General features: G+C 26.5%; 2 protein-coding genes across 24 annotated transcripts in view; one reads left to right on the top strand and one right to left on the bottom strand.

Moving 5' to 3' along the window:
- The window catches only part of LOC124427667 (inositol 1,4,5-trisphosphate receptor), a 34157-nt gene extending 14185 nt beyond the window's left edge, over nucleotides 1-19972 (top strand). Inside the window, exons 3-45 of one of the 4 annotated variants that reach the window (XM_046970879.1) lie at nucleotides 532-602; nucleotides 752-867; nucleotides 975-1061; nucleotides 1701-2334; nucleotides 2441-2652; nucleotides 2799-3125; nucleotides 3202-3348; nucleotides 3434-3735; nucleotides 3822-3936; nucleotides 4012-4187; nucleotides 4315-4470; nucleotides 4574-4724; nucleotides 4852-4999; nucleotides 5292-5318; nucleotides 5539-5884; nucleotides 5952-6117; nucleotides 6205-6424; nucleotides 6504-7045; nucleotides 7119-7234; nucleotides 7327-7462; nucleotides 7573-7830; nucleotides 9505-9582; nucleotides 10390-10510; nucleotides 10609-10751; nucleotides 11247-11434; nucleotides 11521-11632; nucleotides 12057-12161; nucleotides 13713-13830; nucleotides 13964-14196; nucleotides 14291-14432; nucleotides 14633-14808; nucleotides 14916-15425; nucleotides 15523-15672; nucleotides 15746-16061; nucleotides 16193-16365; nucleotides 16475-16639; nucleotides 16752-16932; nucleotides 17032-17124; nucleotides 17242-17414; nucleotides 17494-17659; nucleotides 17732-17892; nucleotides 17991-18152; nucleotides 18237-19972. In XM_046970879.1, the coding sequence (XP_046826835.1) occupies nucleotides 532-602; nucleotides 752-867; nucleotides 975-1061; nucleotides 1701-2334; nucleotides 2441-2652; nucleotides 2799-3125; nucleotides 3202-3348; nucleotides 3434-3735; nucleotides 3822-3936; nucleotides 4012-4187; nucleotides 4315-4470; nucleotides 4574-4724; nucleotides 4852-4999; nucleotides 5292-5318; nucleotides 5539-5884; nucleotides 5952-6117; nucleotides 6205-6424; nucleotides 6504-7045; nucleotides 7119-7234; nucleotides 7327-7462; nucleotides 7573-7830; nucleotides 9505-9582; nucleotides 10390-10510; nucleotides 10609-10751; nucleotides 11247-11434; nucleotides 11521-11632; nucleotides 12057-12161; nucleotides 13713-13830; nucleotides 13964-14196; nucleotides 14291-14432; nucleotides 14633-14808; nucleotides 14916-15425; nucleotides 15523-15672; nucleotides 15746-16061; nucleotides 16193-16365; nucleotides 16475-16639; nucleotides 16752-16932; nucleotides 17032-17124; nucleotides 17242-17414; nucleotides 17494-17659; nucleotides 17732-17892; nucleotides 17991-18152; nucleotides 18237-18311 (8194 nt within the window). In that variant the 3' untranslated portion in view covers nucleotides 18312-19972. Of the gene's footprint in view, nucleotides 1-531; nucleotides 603-751; nucleotides 868-974; nucleotides 1062-1700; nucleotides 2335-2440; nucleotides 2653-2798; nucleotides 3126-3201; nucleotides 3349-3433; nucleotides 3736-3821; nucleotides 3937-4011; nucleotides 4188-4314; nucleotides 4471-4573; nucleotides 4725-4851; nucleotides 5000-5291; nucleotides 5319-5538; nucleotides 5885-5951; nucleotides 6118-6204; nucleotides 6425-6503; nucleotides 7046-7118; nucleotides 7235-7326; nucleotides 7463-7572; nucleotides 7831-9504; nucleotides 9583-10389; nucleotides 10511-10608; nucleotides 10752-11246; nucleotides 11435-11520; nucleotides 11633-12056; nucleotides 12162-13712; nucleotides 13831-13963; nucleotides 14197-14290; nucleotides 14433-14521; nucleotides 14809-14915; nucleotides 15426-15522; nucleotides 15673-15745; nucleotides 16062-16192; nucleotides 16366-16474; nucleotides 16640-16751; nucleotides 16933-17031; nucleotides 17125-17241; nucleotides 17415-17493; nucleotides 17660-17731; nucleotides 17893-17990; nucleotides 18153-18236 lie in introns of all 4 variants that reach the window. The other 3 variants (XM_046970877.1, XM_046970875.1, XM_046970876.1) reach the window with 3 other exon arrangements.
- A 484-nt stretch (nucleotides 19973-20456) lies between these two features.
- Nucleotides 20457-24416, bottom strand: part of LOC124427258 — a 166982-nt gene continuing 163022 nt past the window's right edge. For all 20 annotated transcript variants that reach the window (XM_046969915.1, XM_046969916.1, XM_046969918.1 and 17 more), the window contains one exon: nucleotides 20457-24154. In XM_046969915.1, coding sequence (XP_046825871.1) covers nucleotides 23956-24154 — 199 coding nt within the window. In that variant the 3' untranslated portion in view covers nucleotides 20457-23955. The remainder of the gene's footprint in view (nucleotides 24155-24416) is intronic.

Below are 24416 nucleotides of genomic sequence, written 5' to 3'. Positions count from 1 at the left end.
ATGTAATACTATATTTGTTGTATATTACGTGACGCGTTCAATAGCGATATTGCATTCGAAAAAAGTGTTCGATCGAAAATTTTATTAAAATTGAATTATTATGTAGCATCAAACAAATGGAATAAAAGTTGATCGAAACGTTAACGTTCCGTTTTGTAAATGAATATAATGTATTTTATTTTTCTTTTTCCTTTTTTTTTTTCTTTTCTTTTTCTTTAATATGAAAATAAATATAGCCATTTACTTTCAAGTTTACGATACGCGTAAATCTATAAGTTCACGTACCATTTCTCGTACAGCTTTAAAGCCCGGGGAGAGATGTAGCCTTCCCCAATATTGATCCACAAGATGGTTTCATTCCATCTGGACCACGTTTATCTAACGACAATTTTACTATTGCAATATCTAATAATATTTCAATGTAATTCTTTCGTTATTTACGATCGTCATGTAACAACGTTTCGTTCGTATTGATATGTTTCTTTTCTTCTTTTCTTCTTTTCTTTTTTTTTTTTTCCTTTCTTCTTCCAGATTGGTAGACGACAGGTGCGTCGTATGTCCCGAAGCTGGAGATTTGACGAATCCACCGAAAAAGTTCAGAGGTGATTATTTATTAATTTAACGATGAAATTATTTCGTTATATATAAGACAGTATATAATATAAGGAACGTTTTGATATCGCCCGTGGTTTTTTTTTTCTTTCTCTTTCTTTTCTTTTTTTTTTCGTTTTTTCTTTTTTTTTTTTTTTAGATTGCCTCTTCAAGATATGTCCTATGAATCGTTATTCCGCCCAAAAGCAATTTTGGAAGGCGGCAAAGCAAAGTGGCAGTTCGGGTACAGACGCTGGATTATTGAAAAGACTTCATGTAAATTGCTTATTTTTTTTCTTTTCTATTGATTATAATTAATGATTAATCGTTTATAGATGTAATAAAAATAATACGAGGAATATTTTTCATTAATGATTATATAGCATGCCGCAGAAATCGAAAAAAAGCAAAATGAAACAGAGAATAAAAAATTATTGGGCTCCATCGTCTCTTATGGCAATGTTGTTCAGGTAAAATATTTCATTTTATTATATCATTATAATATATTCTTTTAATATTTTCCTCCCAAACGATTTCTCTTTCTTCTTACTATAATAATAGTAATAACAGTAATAATAGTAATAATAATAATAATAATAATAATAATAATAATAATAATAATAATAATAATAATAATAATAATAATAATAATAATAATAATAATAATAATAATAATAATAATAATAATAATAATAATAATAATAATAATAATAATAATAATTTCGTCTATCGTATTGGACGCTGAAGAAGACCACAAATAGTATTAACGATTAATCTAATTAACATTGTACGATAAAGTAAGGATACTCTCGACGCATTCAGGCGATTTTATTAGATTTTGTCTCTTGGAAAATGTTCCTAGAGGCGTCATACCTTCATTGACAAAGATATAACGTCACGATATACGAGAACAATCTTCTCTTTGTGTCCCTATTAAAATACGTTCATCGTTCAATATGTCTTAAATTAATATTTTTACAAAATTTTAATCCATATAAATTTATCGATGTTCATTATACTTATATATATATATATATATATATATATATATATATATATATATATATATATATATATATATATATATTTATATATTTATATATTTTCAGCTTTTACATTTGAAGTCAAATAAGTTCTTGACTGTTAACAAGAGATTACCGGCGCTTCTTGAGAAGAACGCAATGAGAGTATACCTAGATGCAAATGGGAATGAGGGTTCTTGGCTTTACATAATGCCATTTTATAAATTGCGAAGTGACGGAGATAGCGTAGTAGTTGGTGATAAGGTGATATTAGAACCGGTGAATGCTGGAAGACAAGGGCTTCATGTAGCGGCCAATTACGAGCTCAGCGATAATCCTGGATGTAAAGAAGTGAATGTCGTTAATTCGTCAACATCCTGGAAAGTGACACTTTTTATGGAGCATAGAGAGAATCAAGAGGAGATACTTAAGGGTGGCGATGTCGTTAGGCTCTTTCATGCCGAGCAAGAAAAATTTTTAACGATGGACGAATATAAAAAGAAGCAACACGTTTTTCTTAGGACAACAGGAAGGACTAGTGCGACTGCTGCTACTAGTAGTAAAGCATTATGGGAAGTTGAAGTCGTACAACATGATCCTTGCAGGGGTGGAGCAGGACATTGGAATTCTCTTTTTAGATTCAAGCATTTAGCAACGGGTCAATATCTTGCCGCTGAGATTGACACAGATGAGCCTTATGAGACAAATAATAGCAAACGTGGTAAGATACGGATGTTATTCATGGAATCGTTGAAAATCTCAAACAAATATTTATCATAGACATTCATAGAGATTATAATAACAATGTTCTTTTTTTTACTTAATAGATCCTGCTGTTCAAGTTTATAGATTGGTTTCAGTACCACACAGCAACGAGATTAGTTCTTTATTCGAATTAGATCCAACCACATTAACGAGGGGTGATAGTTTAGTACCTCAATCTTCCTTCGTTAGGTTACACCATATATGTACAAATACGTGGGTTCACTCGACAAGCGTACCGATTGACAAGGATGACGAAAAGCCAGTAATGTCAAAGGTATCGCATTGCTTATATATATAATATATATATATATATATATATATATATATATATATATATATCATTTTTCATTTATTATTTTATATGAGTGTCATACATCGTTCGTAATTTTGAATATTAACAAATTATTTCTCACTTGTAAGGTTGGTTGTGCGTTAAACAAAGAAGACAAAGAGGCTTTTGCATTGAGATCTGTATCACCGGTAGAGGTACGAGATTTAGATTTTGCAAATGATGCCTGTAAAGTATTGGCATCTATAAATTGTAAATTGGAGAAGGGTACAATTTCCCATAATGAACGGAGGGCCGTAACTAGTTTATTGCAAGATATAGTTTATTTTATTGCGGGATTAGAAAACGAGCAAAATAAATCCGAGGCTTTGGAGTTAATCGTAACGAATGCGGTTAGAGACCGACAAAAATTACTCCGAGAACAATATATTCTGGGTCAATTATTTAAGATACTTCAGGTATTGTAATATTATCAGAGTATCAAATATAATGTGTTTGTGTAAGGCTGTATGTGCTAAGAAATAAGAATTTCAGGCACCATTTTTAGAATCGGCCGAGGGTGAGGGACCATTTCTTAGAATAGAGGAACTTAATGATCCAAGACATGCACCGTACAAATATATGTTTCGATTGTGTTATCGTATACTTAGACTGTCCCAACAAGATTACAGAAAAAATCAGGTAAATTTAGAACGTCAATCGGAAAAATTGTTTTACATCGATTATTCATATATTTATGATATTTAATTAAAACATTTGTTCTTAGGAATATATTGCCAAACATTTTGCTTTCATGCAAAAGCAAATTGGATATGATATTTTGGCAGAGGACACGATCACAGCGCTTTTACACAATAATCGAAAATTATTAGAAAAGCATATTACAGCAGCCGAGATCGAAACGTTCGTAGGTCTTGTAAGAAAAAATATGCACAATTGGGAATCTAGATTTTTAGATTACTTGTCGGATTTATGTATTTCCAATAAGAAAGCTATTGCCGTAACACAAGAATTGATATGTAAAAGTGTACTCAGTGAAAAAAATAAAGATATTTTATTAGAGACCAGGCAAGAGAAATTGTTCATTTAATTTATATTTATATAATTGATTTAATGAATTTATAGATATACGAATGAAATTTTCTTTCTTATAGGATGATGAAGGTTAAAACTGAAATGAAAATGATTGATCAAAAGCAAGACAATGACGAGTCTCAAGTAATCGTTAAAGAAAAAGATGAAGTATATCTTTTTTGGAACAATGCAACGGTATGTAATTTTTATTGAACTCATATAATGCGTAAAAACATATATTGTTTATTTTTTAATTAATTTACATTATAGAAATCAAAGTCTTTATGCGAGCTATCGAAGAACGCTAAGCTGGGTAATTTACTGGGACCAGCAATTTTGGATTATTACAGACATCAATTGAACTTATTTAGCAATATGTGCCTTAACAGGCAATATTTAGCGCTTAACAATTTATCAACGCATTTGGATATAGATCTCATACTTAAGTGGGTTTATTAGCGTCTATTGTAATTATTCGATGATTACATGGAATTATAATTTTTTTTCTTTTTCTCTCTTTTTTTTTTTTTTTTTTTTTTTTTTTTTTTTTTCATAATTATGAACTTCTTTTAGATGCATGGAAGATGAAAATGTACCGTATGAATTACGTGCCTCATTTAGTCGACTTATGTTACATCTTCATGTGGATAGAGATCCACAAGAACAAGTGACACCAGTGAAGTATGCCCGTCTTTGGTCCGAAATTCCATTGAAAATGAGCATTAATGAGTACGTGATAAAATTAAAATGTCTATTTATATTGATTTTAATTTTTTTTTTTTTTTTTTTTTTCTTTTGATATTTGTTTATCACAAATTCTTAAATATTTTAGTTATGATACAAATAAAATGCCCGACGAAAATAAAGAAGCTGTTCGCGTAAAATTTAGTTCAACCATAAAATTCGTGGAAGATTATCTCTGCAATGTTGTTGCAAAGATGTGGTCTTTTGCAGATCAAGAACAAAATAAGCTTACGTTTGAGGTAAATAAAATTCAATTTATTTGTGACATATCCCTTGTCTATAATAATAAAAATTATTAAATAATTATGTGCATTTTAGTAATATAATAAATAATGTTTTTTTTTTCTTTTTTTATCTTTCTCACAGGTGGTTAAATTAGCACGCGATTTAATTTATTTTGGATTCTACAGTTTTAACGATTTGTTAAGATTAACTAAAACATTATTAAGTATCTTAGATTGTGTCTCTGAAAATGATTTCATTGATGGGAAAATACCAACTGGAGAAATTGACTGTAAGTTTATTTATATATTATAAATATATTATTGTAATATATTTAACATAATTTATATGAGATCGGTATTTGAATTATATAATTTTTTATCAATAATCCTTACTCCCTTATATATTTTAATTGTATTATCCTGTATTATTTGCATGGCTGTAAATTTGATATTTTAATTGATATTTTATAAAACCTTAACATACAATTGTATATATTTTCCCCCTAATCATCCTTTTGTTTCTGTAATGTATTATCCAATAATATATGTAACTAACTACCTGATTTTCTGAATATTTCTTAGCTGAGTCTATGGATTCTGAAGAGGCAGGTAATATTCTATTAGGTCCTATAAAATGATAATTAATGTATACATAATAATCATTCTGTTTATTAGTAGATTATAGATATATTCGGCTGTTATATTTACACGTGTGTTATTAAATGTATTGTAATGTGTTAATTATTATTGATAAAATGAAATTAATTTATTAATAAATTATACAATAAAAATTTTTTATATTAAATAACGTTACCGTGTATTTTAATAGCCGAAGGAGGAGTTCTCAGATGTATTGGAGATATGGGTGCTGTGATGACGAGTTTAACTTTAGGACCGGCTGGACAAGTATTGGCTGGAAGCACATCTCCAAGGCCAAAGATTACTTCAAAGAAAGAATATCCCTTGGTGATGGACACCAAATTAAAAATAATTGAAATACTTCAGTTTATTCTCGACGTTCGATTGGATTATAGAATTTCTTGTTTATTGAGCATTTTCAAACAAGAATTTGATGAAACTGAAAAAGCTTCTGGTCAAGACTTAAGTCAACTTTGTCAAAAAACCATTGATTTGGAATCCATTGGAACACAAGCCGAAGGGATCTTTGGAAGCAGGTAAATTCTATTATATCTTAATGATAAATCTAATAAATTAATTATTTAAAAAAAATATGTTATTTAGTGAAGAATGTGTGGCGTTGGATCTAGATGGTCTAGGTGGAAGAACATTTTTACGCGTTTTACTTCATTTAGCAATGCACGATTATCCACCTTTAGTATCTGGAGCTTTACATTTATTATTTAGACATTTTAGCCAAAGGCAAGAAGTATTGCAAGCATTTAAACAGGTTCGTCATTTGAATATAATCTATAATAATTTAATGTTTTATTAGAACTTTTTATTATAATAAATTTATTGTCATTTCGATTGTTAGGTACAACTTTTAGTCTCAGATAGCGATGTTGAATCTTACAAGCAAATTAAGGCAGATTTAGATGTTTTACGTCAATCGGTTGAGAAATCTGAACTTTGGGTGTACAAGTCAAAAGCTACAGAAGAACACGGAAATAAAAAGAAAAAAAGTAAAGAAGACGAAGAGGACTCTTCAACGCCTCGTAAAGCACCACCGCAATTGTCTACGTCCGATAAAAAAGGTTTCTTTGTCATATTGTTTACATTAAAATAATTCTTTTATGATTAAATTAAGTTTTTCATTTAAATGCGTTATTAAAGGATCAGCGATAGATTTGGATATTGGTCCGCCATTAAGCGTGGATCAAGCTGAGGAATATAAAAAAATTCAACAAATATTAATACGAATGAATAAACTCTGTATACAAACAATACCAGGTGGACAAGTAAAGCCACGTAAACACGAGCAAAGACTTTTGCGAAATGTTGGTGTCCATACTGTTGTATTAGATTTATTGCAAGTACCTTTTGACGATAAAGAAGATGTTAGAATGAATGAGCTAATGCGTTTGGCACATGATTTCTTGCAAAACTTTTGTCTGGGCAATCAACAGAATCAGGTTCTGTTGCACAAACAATTAGATCTATTTTTAAATCCTGGTATACGAGAGGCACAAACAGTATGTAGTATTTTTCAAGACAATTCTACTCTTTGCAATGAAGTGAGTGTTAAAGTGATTCAGCACTTTGTTCATTGCATAGAGACACATGGGAAACATGTGCAATATTTAAGATTTCTTCAAACTATCGTGAAAGCGGAAAATCAGTTTATAAGAAAGTGTCAAGAAATGGTGATGCAAGAGGTGAGCTATATATAATATTTATTTAATCGCAATGAGATATTTTAACAGTAAAATAACAATTTTATTTTCTTAGCTTGTTCAAGCTGGAGAAGACGTTTTGGTTTTTTATAATGACAGAGCTTCGTTTAATCAATTTGTGGAAATGATGCGATCTGAAAGGCACAGAATGGATGAAAGTAGTCCACTTAAGTAATTGAAATAAAATTTAGTTTATTTAATGGAATTAATTTTCAAATAGAATGGAAATACCTTTAATGACATTTTTATCATTTAAATTTTAGATATCACGTTGAATTGGTAAAGTTATTAGCTTGTTGTACAATGGGTAAAAATGTTAATACTGAAATCAAATGTCATAGTCTTTTACCATTAGATGATATTGTTGCTATGGTATCACATCCAGATTGTATACCAGAGGTAATAACAATAATATGTATATGTTAGGTACATTTTCAGTTATAGTTATTTAATATTTAATATTCATTATAACACAACATACATATATATATATATGTATATTTCAATAGGTGAAGGAAGCTTACATCAATTTCCTTAATCATTGTTACATAGATACTGAAGTAGAAATGAAAGAAATATATAATTCGAATCATATGTGGTCCTTATTTGAAAAGTCATTCATTGTAGATATGACATTGATTGCAACACCTAAAAGTGATCAACAAGATGCAGATATTGCTTTAGAGAATTATGTGACAAGCTGTTTAATGAATATCATTACCACATTCTTCAGTAGTCCATTTTCTGATCAGAGTACAACAGTCCAGGTAGTGTATTTTTATTTTTTTTTTTTATAACAAAATAAAACTTTCTTACGGTTTATTATTATTTTATTTATTATTCTCCATATTTTTTCATTGTTTATTCGGATATATATATATATTCAATTTTTAATTTTTTTTTGTTATATATACTGTAAAATAAAATTGTTGTGCCTATTTTCAAATATATATAATCTTTTTTATACAATAATATATCAAATACTTCATGTTTTAAATCATATTGAAAATTTGTGTGAATCTTTTTTTTTTTTTCTCTTTTATAAACTTATTCTGTTTAAATCAATATATAGATATATATATATATATACAGCACAAAAAATATTTCTTCGAAATAATGGCACATTTTATTTACGCTGTTTATAATTGATTTGTTAATGTATAAAATCGTTTCCCTATGTTTTGAATATATCAATTAAAAGACTAAACAGCAAGAATGGCTTTCAAATTTAGTCATCTTCGCGTAAAAAAAAAAAAAAAACAAAAAAAAAAACAAAAGTAAAATTTTTTGGGTATTTAATGAATTATGTAAATGCATGTGCTTATGACAACTCAGGATATTTGATACTAATTGAATTTTGTAAGCAATCAACCAATTATAATACATTGGAGTCGGTACAAACAATTAGCAATGAATAATAGTGCTACAAGTTTCATGGGTGTTACACTATACTAGAGAATTAGTATTTCAGCGATCTCATTCTATTATAGTAGTTTCAAGAATATTGTATTGTATTATGTTTTTATTTTATGTTTCATTATATGACTGAAGTTCTTCGAAAATGAGGTAATTGTAGCAATAAATATCAATGAATTATAGATTTAGAAGTACAACTTTCATTGGATTGCTAGTATTATATTAAATATGTAAATATAAAATAGATGTAAACGCAAATGAATTTTAATCGAAGGAAAGAAATTTAGATAATGATAAAAAACAATTATATAGAAATAATGTAAATATATAATATTGTTAGGTAATTTTCGTTTTCAGGAATAAGAAAACAGGATGATAGAACAAGTTAGAGAAGATAGATTCATTTAAGAAATACATTTTGAATTAGCCATAAAAAATAAATATACATATTCATTTTATATCATAATTTATGCTTTGCATGTTACATACACTAACCATTCATTCATCAACCAAGTACATATCATAGGCACATTGAAGATGTTATTTAACTCAAAATCATTTCTTTTAATTTTTCCTTTTTTTTTTCTTTTCTTTCTTTCTTTTTTTTTCTTCTAAATATTTTTCATCCTCTTTCTCTCTCTCTCTCTTTCTCTCTCTCTCTCTCTCCATTTTTATCATTTTTTCATTTCTCCATTTTTTTTTTTATAATTTTTATCATTAACTTTGAATTGAACTTCAATTAGTAATTATTTTTAATTAATATTTCGAATTTATAGGAATACGTAGTAGTATATCATCAAATTCGTATTATCCATTTTATGTAATATAAAATACAATAGTAGACTGATATAATACATATGATGACATCATTAATATTATTTGATATGTGCTTGGTCATTATTGATTGCACCAGCGGCATGTTCTGTGTTTTTGGCATGCAATACCTGGCCTTCTTGAATCAACAACATGGGTTTACTGGGTCTATGTGCTGGGTCTGTAATGGTGGTGGGTTGATTTACTAATAGAAACAACTGCACGAGGCTAGACTTTATTGGAGCATCAAGGAATGTGACCGGAATATTGACAATAATCTTGCAAGTTATGTGAGTATTAATAGTAGAGTGCTGTCTTGGCCTAAGAACACAAGAATTGTACAAACACACTCCCATTACTTATATGATTAGTTTTAAAAAACAATATAGAATATATTTCAAAGAATAATATAAGTGCATTTGTTTCTGATAGAAAATACTCTTTCGTTGCATATCCTTGTATAAAGAATAAAATATTAAAAGTAAAAGAAATTTTTTTTTTTTTCTTAAAGACAGATAATAAATTTTAATACATTTATGTACACTTATAAAATAATTTAGAAAGTTCTTTGAATAATGTAAGATTATCATGACAAGGGCCATTATTAATAATTTATTAATAACAACTATATTAATAAATATTGGCTTATATAGTCTTGATATTCTTAATAATAATTACAAGTCTTGTAACATTATTAAAATAGTATCTATAAATATGCAGTTTGTTTTTACAATTAGTAACATTGACAAGTAATGTTTGTAATTGACAGCATGAGTTTCAAAATGGGTATAGTATTTAATATATATATATATATACACATATATGTACATATTTTATGCAACAAAGAGTTTCAGTGTACTATTAAAACTACATTTTAAACTCTTTATTATAAATTTTACAAAATTATATGTACACTATAATTACAATTTATACTTAAAAACAAATAACACACATTAATACAATAAAAGCACTCACATGGTCGTATTTATTCAATTTTTTCTCATTTTGTTTGTTATTTATATTAAAAATTTTGTCTCAAAAATTGTTTAGAAAACAATTAATTATTTTTCTTTTTTTTTTTTTTTGTTAATTATTAGACTCGACAGCCTATATTTGTCCAGTTACTTCATGCAGCATTTAAAGTATCACAATGTATATGGTTGAATGCAGGACAAAGATTCAATGTAGAAAATTGTATAAGAACTTTATCCGACGTTGGTAAGTTGTAAAAGTATAATAAAAAATTTATATGATTATTTAATAATTATTTAAATTATTATATATGGTTGAATAATATTTTACGTTTGAAATTTAAGCAAAGGGAAGAGGTATTGCCATTCCTACTGATTTGGAAAGTCAAGTTGCATCTATGTTTAATAAAGCAGCGATGCTTAGCAGGCAAACAAGTAAATGGCTTCAAGCTGCTAAACAACCGAAAATAGAACGTACTCAAAGTCAGGTGATTATAGAAAAATTAAAAATATATATTCAAATATTTCTTGTGCATTCATGATGTTATAATAAGTTTCCTTAAATGTATAGAGTGATATGCTTTTGATGGACAGCTATAAAGATGAGGTAAAAGTTGTTCAAAACTCATAGCATTAATTTGAATCCTTAGATTCCTATGTATATTTTTGAAATAATAGTATATTAAATAAATTAATATATATAAATATATATATCATATATATATATCATATATATATTATAATTATATATATATATATATATATATATATATATGATATATATATACATATAATTTTTAGTAATGAGATGTATATTAGTAAGAGTCATTTGTACAAATTGTAATTTGCTCTATACAAAAATTAAATTACATTACGTTAGTCTCACATAATATATAGTACATTTATAGGAAAATCGTGATAAAAATAATATCCTTTTATGCCTGAATTATATTTATAACTGTATAGTCTTTTTTTCTTCGTAGCTGATGCGCCTGGATCGTAGTATTATAGAAGGTTTACAAGATATAGTATGTTTATTGGAAGAACAACTTAAACCATTGGTACAATCAGAATTGTCCTTGTTGGTTGATATTCTCTATCGACCGGAACTATTATTTCCAGCAGCAACTGAAGCTAGAAAACGATGTGGAAATGGTGGATTTATTAGGAGGTAATATTTTTTTTTTTCAGTATTATCACTTTTATAATTTGCAATGATAAAGCCCCGTTATAGATATAATCATATTTGTATTTCAGATTGATCAAGCATACCGAAAAATTACTCGAAGAAAAAGAAGAAAAATTATGTGTAAAGGTATTAAAAACACTTCGAGAAATGATGGCGATTGATCCTGAATACGGGGAAAAAGTAAGTTTCGTAATTTCTTTTTTGCACGAAATACGAGTTATAGAAATCATTTAAATATAAGGAATAATAAAACTCATAACATTAAGCAATTGGATATTCAGTATAGTTAATGAAAATCTGTTTAGCTTGATCTTTTTTAAATTGCACTCTAGCTTTACAGAAAGCTGAATGTCCAATTCAATCATTGCACTTTAGATGACCAATACACAAGTAGATATTTTTTATTTGCTAATATAACGCGAGAATAAAAAAAAAAAAAAAAAAAAAAATAAAAAAAAAGAGAAAAAAAGAAAAAGAAAAAAAAAAAAAAGAAAAAACGTTAATAAGCTTTCTGAATATGCCATACAAAGTGTTACAATCCTTGGGTGAGTATATCTCGTAGAATAGATATGTAGGTAAAGATGTTTTCACGCTGCGAACGAAGAATGAAGATATTTTGGAACATGCAGATTCAGAAAAGAAGACCGAATCTCAACTTGGAACAGATTCCAATGATCAATGTGATCGTCATATGACACAGGAAGAGCGGGTAAAAATTAGTGTAGATAGAAACGGTATTTTAAGGGCACAACGTATATAATAAATCGTTATAATAATTGATTTCTATATAATACATATATACAAAAACACATTGTGAACAATTAAAACACATTGTGAACAAACAAAATAATATATTTATTAAAGCATATTTAGATTTATTAAAAAGTATCATTTTTATTAATGAGTACTTTATAATTCTGCAAGAATATAATTAAATGATTTATACGAAGTAAAATATAAATTTTATATTTAAAATAAGTATTCGCGTTAAGATATAGAATAATAATGTACGTTGTGTAGAATATTTTTCTGCACGTGCTCGATTTAATTTTGCATGTTACTTTTTAATATGCTATTACTATTACAATTAGCGTTTTCATCACACTATATTATTACATTCACGTTTGCATTGATTCATTTAACTAAATAAATATTAGTATTGATGTCATAAAACAAACGAACAAAAATTGTTAATAAAAATAATCGAAAAAAAGAAAGTGATACCTGTATATTTACTCCGTTTAGTATATTAATTCATTTGCTGTTTTCCATTTATGCTTTTCTCAAAAGGTATATATATATATACATATACATATATATATGTATACATACATACATATATATATGTATACATATATTTAACATAGTTAGATATAGATGTGTAAATATGTATGGATTGAAAAGTTGATGTACCAATACAGAAGTAGATTTTTCTTGAAATATTATAGTTAAAATAATTATTATGGAAAATTATTATCATATAAAAGGTAATATATTATGTTATATTAGATAAACCACTTATCAGGACTATTTTTTAAAAATTCTTTTTCTTATTTGAAATTACGGATTCCTGTGTTTATAATTTTTGATTTTGTAGAATAATAGTTTGTAAAATATAATACACATAATATTTATCAATTATTTTTTTTAATCATAATCTGTCTATATAAGTGGTCTGCATCGTGCATAATTAGAAGTATGGATATTACGAAATAAAAAAAGAGTGTATATAAATAGTAATGTATAAATTATTGTATTTTTTAGTGATACCAATTGTAATTTTTTTTTTTTTGATGATATTTTCTTCATGCATTTTTTAAATTGTTATGAACTTTTATAATAGTTCTTCTTCTTTCCTTTTCATTTTGATTCCTCTAGTTGATTGATAAGAAAGAAAGAAAAAAAAAAAAAATCAGAACAATTCTCTATTTTATTATTCGTACAGTAATTCCTGACAACGAAGCACAATTTTTTGTTTTTTTTTTTTTTTTTTTTTTTTTTTTCTATATTGCATCCGATATATGAATGTAAATAAATATATTGTCTATACAGGCATTCTATTAATGGCACACATATTTATCCTTATTCAATGCACTGTGAATGTAAATACACACACGTTTTACAATATTTATTGAGAATATTATTAGATGTACATTTTTTGAGATAAAGTTTTAATAACGTAGCGGAATTGTATTGGTACATCATTTTAATGAAATTACTGTTATCTGTATCGTTATAAATATCCAATCCTTTTCTACAGGGGGATGCATTAAGGCATAATTTATTGACACGTTACTTCGGGAAGACATTTATTCAGAAGCCTGAAAATGTTGAAATTGGAGTATCCTGTACAATGGCTGTAACTCATGGGCCAGGAGGTGATGAAAAAAAAAAACAAAAAAAAAAAAAAAGAAAAAGAAAAAGATAAAGAAAAATATTTTTATATTTAACATAATGATGCATTTCAATGTTATACTAATGTGATATATTAATTTGTATATATTTATATAGCTAAGATGTTAAGTCGTGCAGGAAGGACTTTGCATGAAGTTCAAAGCCATTTAGACAAGGAAGGTGCTTCAGATTTGGTTGTAGAACTTGTTATTAAAAGTGTACACTCTCCTAGTATATTTGTTGAAGTTGTTGAATTAGGAATTGCACTTTTGGAAGGTGGCAATCCGATTATACAAAAAAGTGTATTCAATAAATTGATGGGTGCTGATTTAAGTCAATCATTTTTCAAGGTATCCATTTGATATTTACATTTTGTTATAAAGTTATGGTTAATTAGATTGGACAATAAAAATCTCTGTTTAATTTGTAATTTTTTTAATTAAGGTTTTTTATGATAAAATGAAAGATGCGCAACAGGAGATTAAGTCAACCGTGACGGTGAATACATCCGATATAACGGCAAAAACTAATGAGGATAAGGAACCAAATAAGGAAATAGATAAAATATCAAGAAAACGTGCAACAGGTAATTGTTATATCTTATTATTATTATTATATATGGATTATAATATGTAAATATTTAATATCGTGTAAAATATTATTATATACTTTTAGGTAAGCTTAATGGAATCGTTTGTACCGATGATTTACGAGATGATTTAAATACAACTACGATGACTAATGCTCAAGTATATGGGAACACGCGTAATCTTGTACCTGGGGAAGATGTAACAAATAATGCAGTGGAAGAAATGATCGGTGACAAATTGGAAAGAACACGCGCTGAGCCTACGCCTGGCGTTGAAAAGGATGACACTCAGCTTAGCGTAAAAGTATTAGTAATGCAACCAATCTTACGTTTTTTACAATTATTGTGCGAAAATCATAATCATAATCTTCAGGTAATTCAATATATGTAAAGTATAATATATGTTTTTTATTTTTTTTTTTTTTTTTTTTTTTTTTTTTTTTTAAGATTAAATCTTAACAATACTTTCATTATATTCAGAATTTTCTTCGGAATCAAAACAATAAAACCAATTTTAATTTGGTATCCGAAACTCTAATGTTTCTTGATTGTATTTGCGGCTCGACAACCGGTGGATTAGGCTTACTTGGATTATATATTAATGAAAATAATGTTGCATTAATTAATCAAACTTTGGAAACATTGACAGAATATTGTCAAGGACCTTGCCATGATAATCAAAATTGTATTGCAATACACGAGTCTAATGGTTTAGATATTATAACGGCTTTGATATTGAATGATATTAATCCTTTGGGTAAAACTAGAATGGATTTGGTATTGGAACTGAAAAATAATGCAAGTAAATTGTTATTGGCTATTATGGAAAGTAGAGGTGACAGCGAGAACGCTGAAAGAATATTGTACAACATGAATCCAAAGCAATTAGTTGATGTGGCATGTAGAGCATTTCATCAAGAATCATTGGATGATGTAACTGATATCGATGATTCATCGACTAATGGAGAGGAAGGAGTATCTCCTAAAGAGGTAAAACGATGCGACATTAAAATGTAATCCGTTCGTTATTAGTCATATTATTAAAATGCTTTTTTTTTCTTTCTTTCTTTTTTTTTTTTTTTTACAGGTCGGCCATAATATTTATATCTTATGTCATCAATTGGCTCAACATAATAAAGAGTTAGCAACTATGTTAAGGCCGTCAGAAGAAAATAATGCAGATCCTAAAATTAATAAAGCATTGCAATATTATGCATCGCATACGGCTCAAATTGAAGTACATTAGATATTATTATATTTTCAAATGTTAATATAGTATATAAATTTAAATGATTAATATTTTATTTCAGATTGTTAGGCATGATAGAACATTAGAACAAATAGTTTTTCCTATACCAGAAATATGCGAACTTATTACCGTTGATACGAAGATCAAAGTGTTACATACCACTGAACGTGATGATCAAGGATCGAAAGTATCTGATTTCTTTGAAAGAACGGAGGATATGTTTAATGAAATGAAATGGCAAAAGAAACTTAGAGGACAGCCAGTATTATTTTGGATGAGCAGTTACATGTCATTGTGGAGTAATATTTTATTTAACTGTGCTGTCCTTATAAACTTAATTGTAGCTTTCTTCTATCCATTTGTAGATTCTGTACCAAGTAAGTTTCACATATAAATATAATAATTCAATGGAAGGATAGAGATACTATGAAAAAAAAGTATATTGTTAATATTAAATGTATATATATATATATATTTTCTTTCTTTTTTTTTTTTTTTAATTTTATAGAACTCGGTTCTCATTTGTCAGCTCTTATTTGGGCTGTAATGCTTTCATCTGCAGCTATTGTCATTACATTACCACGGGAATCGGGTATACGTACGTTAGTTGCGTCAACAATTTTACGATTAATATTTTCTATAGGACCAGAACCAACTTTATGGTTACTTGGATTTGTTACGGTACGAAACATCATTATAATTTATTTTAATTTGAATATTTTATTTAAATTCGTTAATTTTTTTTTTTTTTTTTTTTTTTTTTATACATATCCTATTCTTTTTTTTCCAGATCGTTTTAAAGATCATTCACCTAATAAGTATTATAGGAAATCAGGGGACCCTAACTAAAAGTTTAGAACAAATAATAACAAATGGTGAAATATTATATCACGCATCATATTTAATATTTTGTGTATTAGGACTTTTGATGCATCCATTTTTTTATTCGGTTTTGGTAAGCATTTGAAAATAAACAAAGTACATTATATGTTTCGTGCATTTGTAAGTATAAAAATGTAATTCTTGTTTCTGTTTTTTTTTTTCTCTCTCTCTCTTTCCCCATCCAGCTTTTCGATGTGGTTTATCGAGAGGAAACATTGCTCAATGTAATAAGATCTGTAACGAGAAACGGAAGATCTATCATACTCACTGCTGTATTGGCTTTGATTTTAGTTTATATGTTTTCTATTATTGGATTTATGTTCTTTAAAGATGATTTTCTGGTCAGCGTTGATGAAGAAATTATTCGTAAGTTTATATTTCTAATGTTTTTGAATGAATCCCGGTCATAATTATTAACGTAAAAAGTATAATAAATATATACATTGATTTGAATTTCTTTTTTAGCAACATTTGACGATGAAACTATCAATACTTGTAAAATTAGTAATAATGAAAAGTGTGAACCAACTGAAACAATGTCACGATATATACGTGAAGGTTGGTTATTTATTTCTTTATTTCTTTATTTACTTATTAATTAATTCTTTCGATATAATTTTTTTTCAACGCATTTCAATTATTTTAATATATTAATTTTCTATAATGTCATTTTAGTTAATGAACAAGGAAATAATCAAGATTTGGTTAATATTGGCGGTGAAATAAAAGAACGGGCATGTGATTCATTAGTTATGTGCATTGTTACAACATTGAATCAAGGTTTAAGAAATGGCGGAGGAATAGGTGATGTTTTAAGAGCACCGTCAAGCACAGTAATATCATTTTGTGTTTGTATATAACTGTAATTTTTTTTTTATACTAATATTATAGTTTTAATATGATATGTAAAATATATATGAATTATAGGAACCACTGTTTGTTGCTAGAGTCGTATACGACTTACTATTCTTCTTCATAGTGATAATTATTGTTTTGAATCTCATATTTGGTGTTATCATCGATACGTTTGCTGATCTTAGATCAGAGAAACAACAGAAAGAATTGATTTTAAAGAATACTTGTTTTATTTGCGGTAAGTTTATTATTTAATTACGAATGTATGCGTTTAGATCTATATATATATATATAAATTTTTTTTTCATAGGTTTAAATAGATCAGCTTTCGATAATAAAACTGTATCTTTCGAGGAACATGTTAAACATGAACATAATATGTGGCATTACCTTTATTTCATCGTTTTGGTAAAGGTAAAAGATCCAACAGAGTTTACAGGTCCGGAATCATATGTTTATGCAATGGTGAAGGTAATTATTTGTATATGTTATTAAGTATTTGGTTTTTGCTTATTTTTTTTTTTTTTTTTTTTTTTTTTTTTCCTAACATTTCATATCTCTTTTAACAGGATAGAAATCTTGATTGGTTTCCACGATTAAGAGCAAAATCTTTAGCAGCTGATGAGGGTGAAGGAGAACAAGTAGAACTGAGAAGTTTACAGTCACAATTAGAAACTACTCAACAATTGGTTAAATGTCTTTCACAGCAACTCACAGAGTTACGTGATCAGGTATATCATTTTTTTTTTTTTATTTACATTATTTATATGATTATTTGTATCGTTATTATTTCTTTCTTTATATTTTCCCATTAGATGACGGAACAAAGAAAGCAAAAACAACGTCTTGGTCTTTTAAATTCTGCATCTCCGCTTTTACACAATATGTAAGCGAAGATTTAAGAAAACGCTACGGATATAATATATTATATATATATATAATAATATATATATATATATTAAAAATTTTAAATAAATAATTTAAATTTATACGGAGATCTGTATACACATTATCTGTGTATAAATTTAAAACTAAATTTCTATATCCTTAGCCGTAGCTGCATTTTACCTTGATATTCTAAAAAAGATACATGTCCATATGTTTCTGGCAAGATTTTAAGGACATTAAAGATCTATAGGTAGGCATCTCGGATTATGCGTACGGTTTTGTTCCTAATTTTGAAGAAAATGATCTATATAATGAAATGATATGACATGGAGATATTAGATATGATGCGCACCTCATTTTTTATTATTATTATTATTATTATTATTATTATTATTATTATTATTATTATTTATCATGCCATCTCAACTTATTATAATTTATATCATTTTGAAGATCTTATGTTCTGATATTAAATCATCCATTTACATTATTTCAAATATCTAAACAATTATTTTTTTTTCTTTTCTTTTTTTGTCATGGATATACAAATAATGAAAATAATTTAAAATAGCAATTCGTGCTTTATGTGATTTAAGAAAAGGATATCGTAAAAAGTATATATATATATATCAAAAAAAAAATTCTAATTTAAAGATTTATTGTATTAATTTAGTAGGAGTGCAATTAGTATATAAGGAGCTCGATTGACTTAAATGAACCATTTTAATAGTGGATTAAACAAATTTTTATCATTTATGTCAGATCTGTCTATTCAATTGTAGCATTAAATTGAATGTGATTTACTGTTATTGCATTTAGAAAACGAATATATTATATATGAGAATCTAGCATTTTGGCATTTCGAAAAAAGTGAAACTTTCTATTTTGCAAGTGATCGCGACAAATCTATTTCACTTTTGCTTTATGATACATTACATGGTCATTTCGTTAACGTAATTACATTCTTTTTCTTTTCTTTTTTTTTTTTTTCTTTTTTTAAACCTTGAGAATCTATTTCAATGATAATAAAATTCTACGATCACTTACAAAACAGGGACGTTTCTCCTTTCGATATTTTCTGTATAAAGTTATATTTATATTTGTAAGCAAACAAATATGAGATGTATTTCAGAGCGATATAAGAGTAGATTTTTATTAAATATTGTATTAGCGCGCACAATTTATTATGCCTTTCATTTTAAATCGAATATTGTAGATTTTAGGGAAAAAGAAAAAAAAAAAAGAAAAAAAAAAGAAAAAAAAATTCAAATCTAAACAATTGTTATCTATGTTAAACATATATACCATTGTGTTTCTTAATTGTTGATACTTGATGAATATTGTTGCTTTATTGGGAATGTTGACTATTTTTTACATCATTTTATCCTTTAATATAGAGATGTATACAAGAGAACTGAATGACATGTATAATTTTAAGAATATTAACATATACTAATATAATAAATTGCACCTGATAGTAATATATTCTAGAATGTATATATACATATGGAAAAGTTGAAAATGAATATCATTTGCAATATTCCTTTCATAGTCATTGATGTCAATGTTATATTATTGGTATCATGCTATATACGTGTCTGATCTGATATCTAGTATAGATCATGTTGTAGATTTTAATTAAAGAAAATTAGTATATCACTGATTAATAGCAGGTTTTCAAAAAATTAATAGAGATATATATATACATGAAAGATGAACACAATTCATTAGATTTGGTAATTTCTATTAATTTATTTATCAATTGAATTATAAATATAAAATAATAATTCATAGGGATCAATTAAATATGAAATAAGAAATATAAAATGGATATATATATATATCGTAGTTTTGTTTGTTCAAAATTATATTATATCGATACTTCTATAATGTTGAAAACAAATTATTAATTATGTTAATTAATTATGTTTTATTTTTGAAATATTCGTAAATTTTTATGTATAAATAAAATACTTTGATAATTTTGTTGTTACTAAACCATTCTAAATAAGCAGTGTAATAGTTTTTTGTTTCTTCAAATTATTATTATTATTATTATTATTATTATTATTATTATTATTATTATTATTATTATTATTATTATTATTATTATTATTATTATTATTATTATTATTATTATTATTATTATTATTATTATTATTATTATTATTAATTAAAGTCTTTCTACATAAAGTACACATCTTTCATATTTTTCGAGTTATATGATAAACTTTCTGAGTTTCAAAGATGTAATTTTTATATGATGTATATAGTTGCATTGTTATACACACACATATATATATATATATATATATGCATATATATATGTTACAAATTAATTTTATTAATGCTATGTTTTTTTTTTTTTTATTAAACGAATCTTTAAGTCAATTTTATATTATATTTTATATTATATGAGTATGAGAAATTTGTAAATTAATATTATAGAATATTGTATGATAATAGATGGTAATGAGATGTATTACTTTCAAGTATGCATTTTTTATCTTATAAATAGAGTACATATATATACACGTATATACATACATATATATATATATATATGTATATATATGTATATATATACACATACATACACACACTTATAAGTTGTATTAGAATTTCAATGTGAATAAATTGTATTCTTTTTTATGGAGTGCTGTTTATGTATAAGAGACAAAACAAAAGATCTGTTTATGGAGGAACAAAAAGATAGGAAAGAAAAAAGCGAATATTTTATTTTACTTTATTTATACTTTATATGAAACAATTGACTATTTATTGTGACTTATATATACGTAACTATTACATGTAACATGTATTCTCCCTATAAGTAAGACGTATCTTGTGCAAAATCGGTAATTTCACTTAAAGTGAAAAAATTTAAAAATCCTTTCGATCTAAATCGTTTCACACCTTATTTTTTTCTGCTTTCTTTCTTTTTCTTTTTCTTTTTCTTTTTTTTTTTGTTTTATTTTCTTTTTTTCTTTTAATCAATCAATGTGAATACACTTTAAACTTCTTTCTAAAAAGAGGCGACGAATAAATGTGAAATAGTTGCCGCTGTTTTTTTTTTTTCGGAGGAAGCACATAACCGATTTAACACACCAAACCATCACGCAAGTCGCATTTTTAAACTCTTCAATGATTCATTGGAATAATTAAAACCTGTGCTTCTTTAATGTCATACAAGTCATCCGTTTAATACGCAGTCGGTGCTAATCATACGCAGACTTTCGTCAAAAATTACAATTCTCTTTTTTTCCTTCATTTAACTTTTCGACGTGATTTGGAAAATTTTACTCTGCATCGTTTTTTTCCTTTTTTCTTTTCTCATCCTTTCTTTTTTTCTCTCTTTCTTTCTTTCTTTCTTTCTTTCCTTCTATCTTTTTTTTTTATTTTTTTTTAATTTCTTTTTTTTTTTTTTTTTTTACTTTACAATAGCTGAAACAATTTATTCGCAATATGAAATTACTAATTGGACATAAACGTATTATTTATATATTTAAAATGGGACACATCGAAAACTAGTCAGTCTTCATGAAATTTTTACAACGAAATCTTATTATATAGAAAATAAATTCCGTAAGCTTTTGTAGATAGAAAAAAAAAATTTCGCCAAAAGATATGGAAGGATGAAAGTTAGTTATTATATTTATAGGCCGCTTATAGATAAGAAAGGTATTCTAAAAAAGTGTATGATCATCAAAATTTAATCTCAGTGCTATGAAATTAATGAGGATTCCCATTGATGTAATAAATCTCATAGATATTACGATAATGGGATTGATTGGTTGCGCTTGAAATTATTTCGTTTTTTTTTTTTTTCTTTTTTTTTTTTCCTTTGACGCGTCGTCGACGGATAACGTTAAGATGATTTTATAATCTTTTTTGCTTTCCTTTCTTTTTTTTTTCTTTTTTTTTTTTTCTCTTTCCTCATACCTTTTTTCTCGTAGCCGCGTATTAAACCATTAATATCGTATATGAATATCGTTAAACATTCATTTTCTTTTCCTTTTTTCTTTCTTTCCTTTTTTTTTTTGTTTTGTTTTTGTTTTTCCTCTTTGTTACATGCTTTACATGCTTTAACATATGTCCTTGCTAATGACGCATTAAGTAGCACTTTTGTGTAAGAAATCTTTTTCTGTCAATGACCCATTGTCAAAGAATAACGAAGGCATAAAAGATTCATTGAATTATGTAACAATTATAAATGCATAATTGCAACAAGAACGTTTTGTTGCTATCGATATGATCGCTCGTACTAAGATTTCTATACTAGAAATGAATTTTTAGCGTAGGAAGATGTGACAATCATTTGTCGCAATGATTATCACAACATATATGTAACAATAAATTCGAAGGTGCCTCGGGTATAAAGCTCGTTCTTTAAAATACATTTGTTCCATTTCTTTTATCCATAGAATCGCGTGTCGTTATAAATATCAATATCTTATAAGTGTATATATATATATATATATATATATATATATATATATATATATATATGTATATATATTTATATGTATATCTTACATATAATAATTTTCCGTCGACTTAATTAATTCGTTTTATTCTGTACAAATCCTATTAAGTTTATTACGTATTTACAATCTCCCTATATATACGTTCTTTCTTTTTCTTCTTTTTTCTTCTTTTTTCTTTTTTTTTCTTTTTTTCTTTTTTTAAATCTTTTTCTTACGCGTCTAATTTGGCATTCGCGCTATAGAGAAAGTGTGTTTTTTCGATAATTCAAATCCGTGCATCGCCTTTGTTGCAAATCAATTTTCTATGTATATATGTATATGTATATTTATATATGTATGTATATATGTATGTATATGTATATGTATATATATATATATATAATATTTACATTCACTGTGTGATTTCGAGCTTGATATAGCTTTTAGTTTTACAAGATAGTCGATTTTGCCAGACGCTTCCATCTTCTTTTATTAATTTTTTTTTTAATGTGATTTTTATATTATAAACTTCTACGTGTTTGTCGTATCAGTTAATTTACCGAACAATATTACAAAGAATTTTTTTATCAATCTATCCACGATATCTAAATCCGCATTTTTTTCTTCCTCTTTTCTTTCCCTTTCCTTTTTTTTTCTTTTTATTTATTTATTTATTTATTTATCTTTTTTATTGTAGAAAACGATTTTGACAAATTTTTAAATCCTATACGGGTATACGTGCGAATACGAGTTTACGTGTTATTTAAAGGTATTTCTTTATTCTTGATTAAAAATAAAAAAAAAAAAAAAAGAAAAAAAAGTGATTACTCTCGGTAAAATAAAGTTTACAAAAAATAAACTATACCCGTATATATTTGTCGATAGATACGACAATAATTTCTTTGTAAAATAGTAATAATATAGTCGACATTTTCAAAATCTTATGGTGGACTTGATTAACATTTTATTTCTCTCTCTCTCTCTCTCTCTCTCTCTCTCTCTCTCTCTATCTCTCTCTTTCTTTTTTTTTTTTGAATTGTCAAAGTTACTTCAGATTGAACGTTAACGTTAATTAAATTCTTTCTCTTTATCGACGTATTTTATATACACAACGTAAAATTTAGGCTCGTTTAATTAACAGGAACGTTTAGATCGTGATTAGCCAAGGAATAGAAAGTCCTCAACAATCGATCGAATAGATCAATAATAATATCAGGAGGAAGGTGAAAATAATTTTCTTTTTTGGTTTAATATTAATCGAGGAATCGGTAATGTGATTTGGTGCTGGCGATGGTCCACTTTGTCGGGTATTAGCGATAACAGTATGGCTTCTCCATTTCATGGTATATTGAGGCGCTGTTCTACCCAAGGCTTGTAATCTATCAAAAGGAAGATAATATCAATATAATAATGATTTATTATTAATTTTCTTAGTTTTTCTTTTCTTCTTTTTTTTCTTTTTACTTTTTCCTTTTTTTTCTTTTTCTTTTTCTTTTTTTTTTTTTCTTCGGACATCACAAATAGTTTTCATCGTGGTTTTACCGAAGTATTTTTCACGACGATCAATGTATCTCTGTGAGTAACGAAAGTAGGAAAAAAGAAAAAAAAGAAGAAAAAAACAAAAAAAAGAGGACGACGAAG

The sequence above is a fragment of the Vespa crabro genome, chromosome 10 (assembly GCF_910589235.1).
Source record: "Vespa crabro chromosome 10, iyVesCrab1.2, whole genome shotgun sequence".
In the NCBI taxonomy this organism is placed as follows: Eukaryota; Metazoa; Arthropoda; class Insecta; order Hymenoptera; family Vespidae; genus Vespa; species Vespa crabro.
This window is presented reverse-complemented; position numbering and strand designations above follow the sequence as displayed.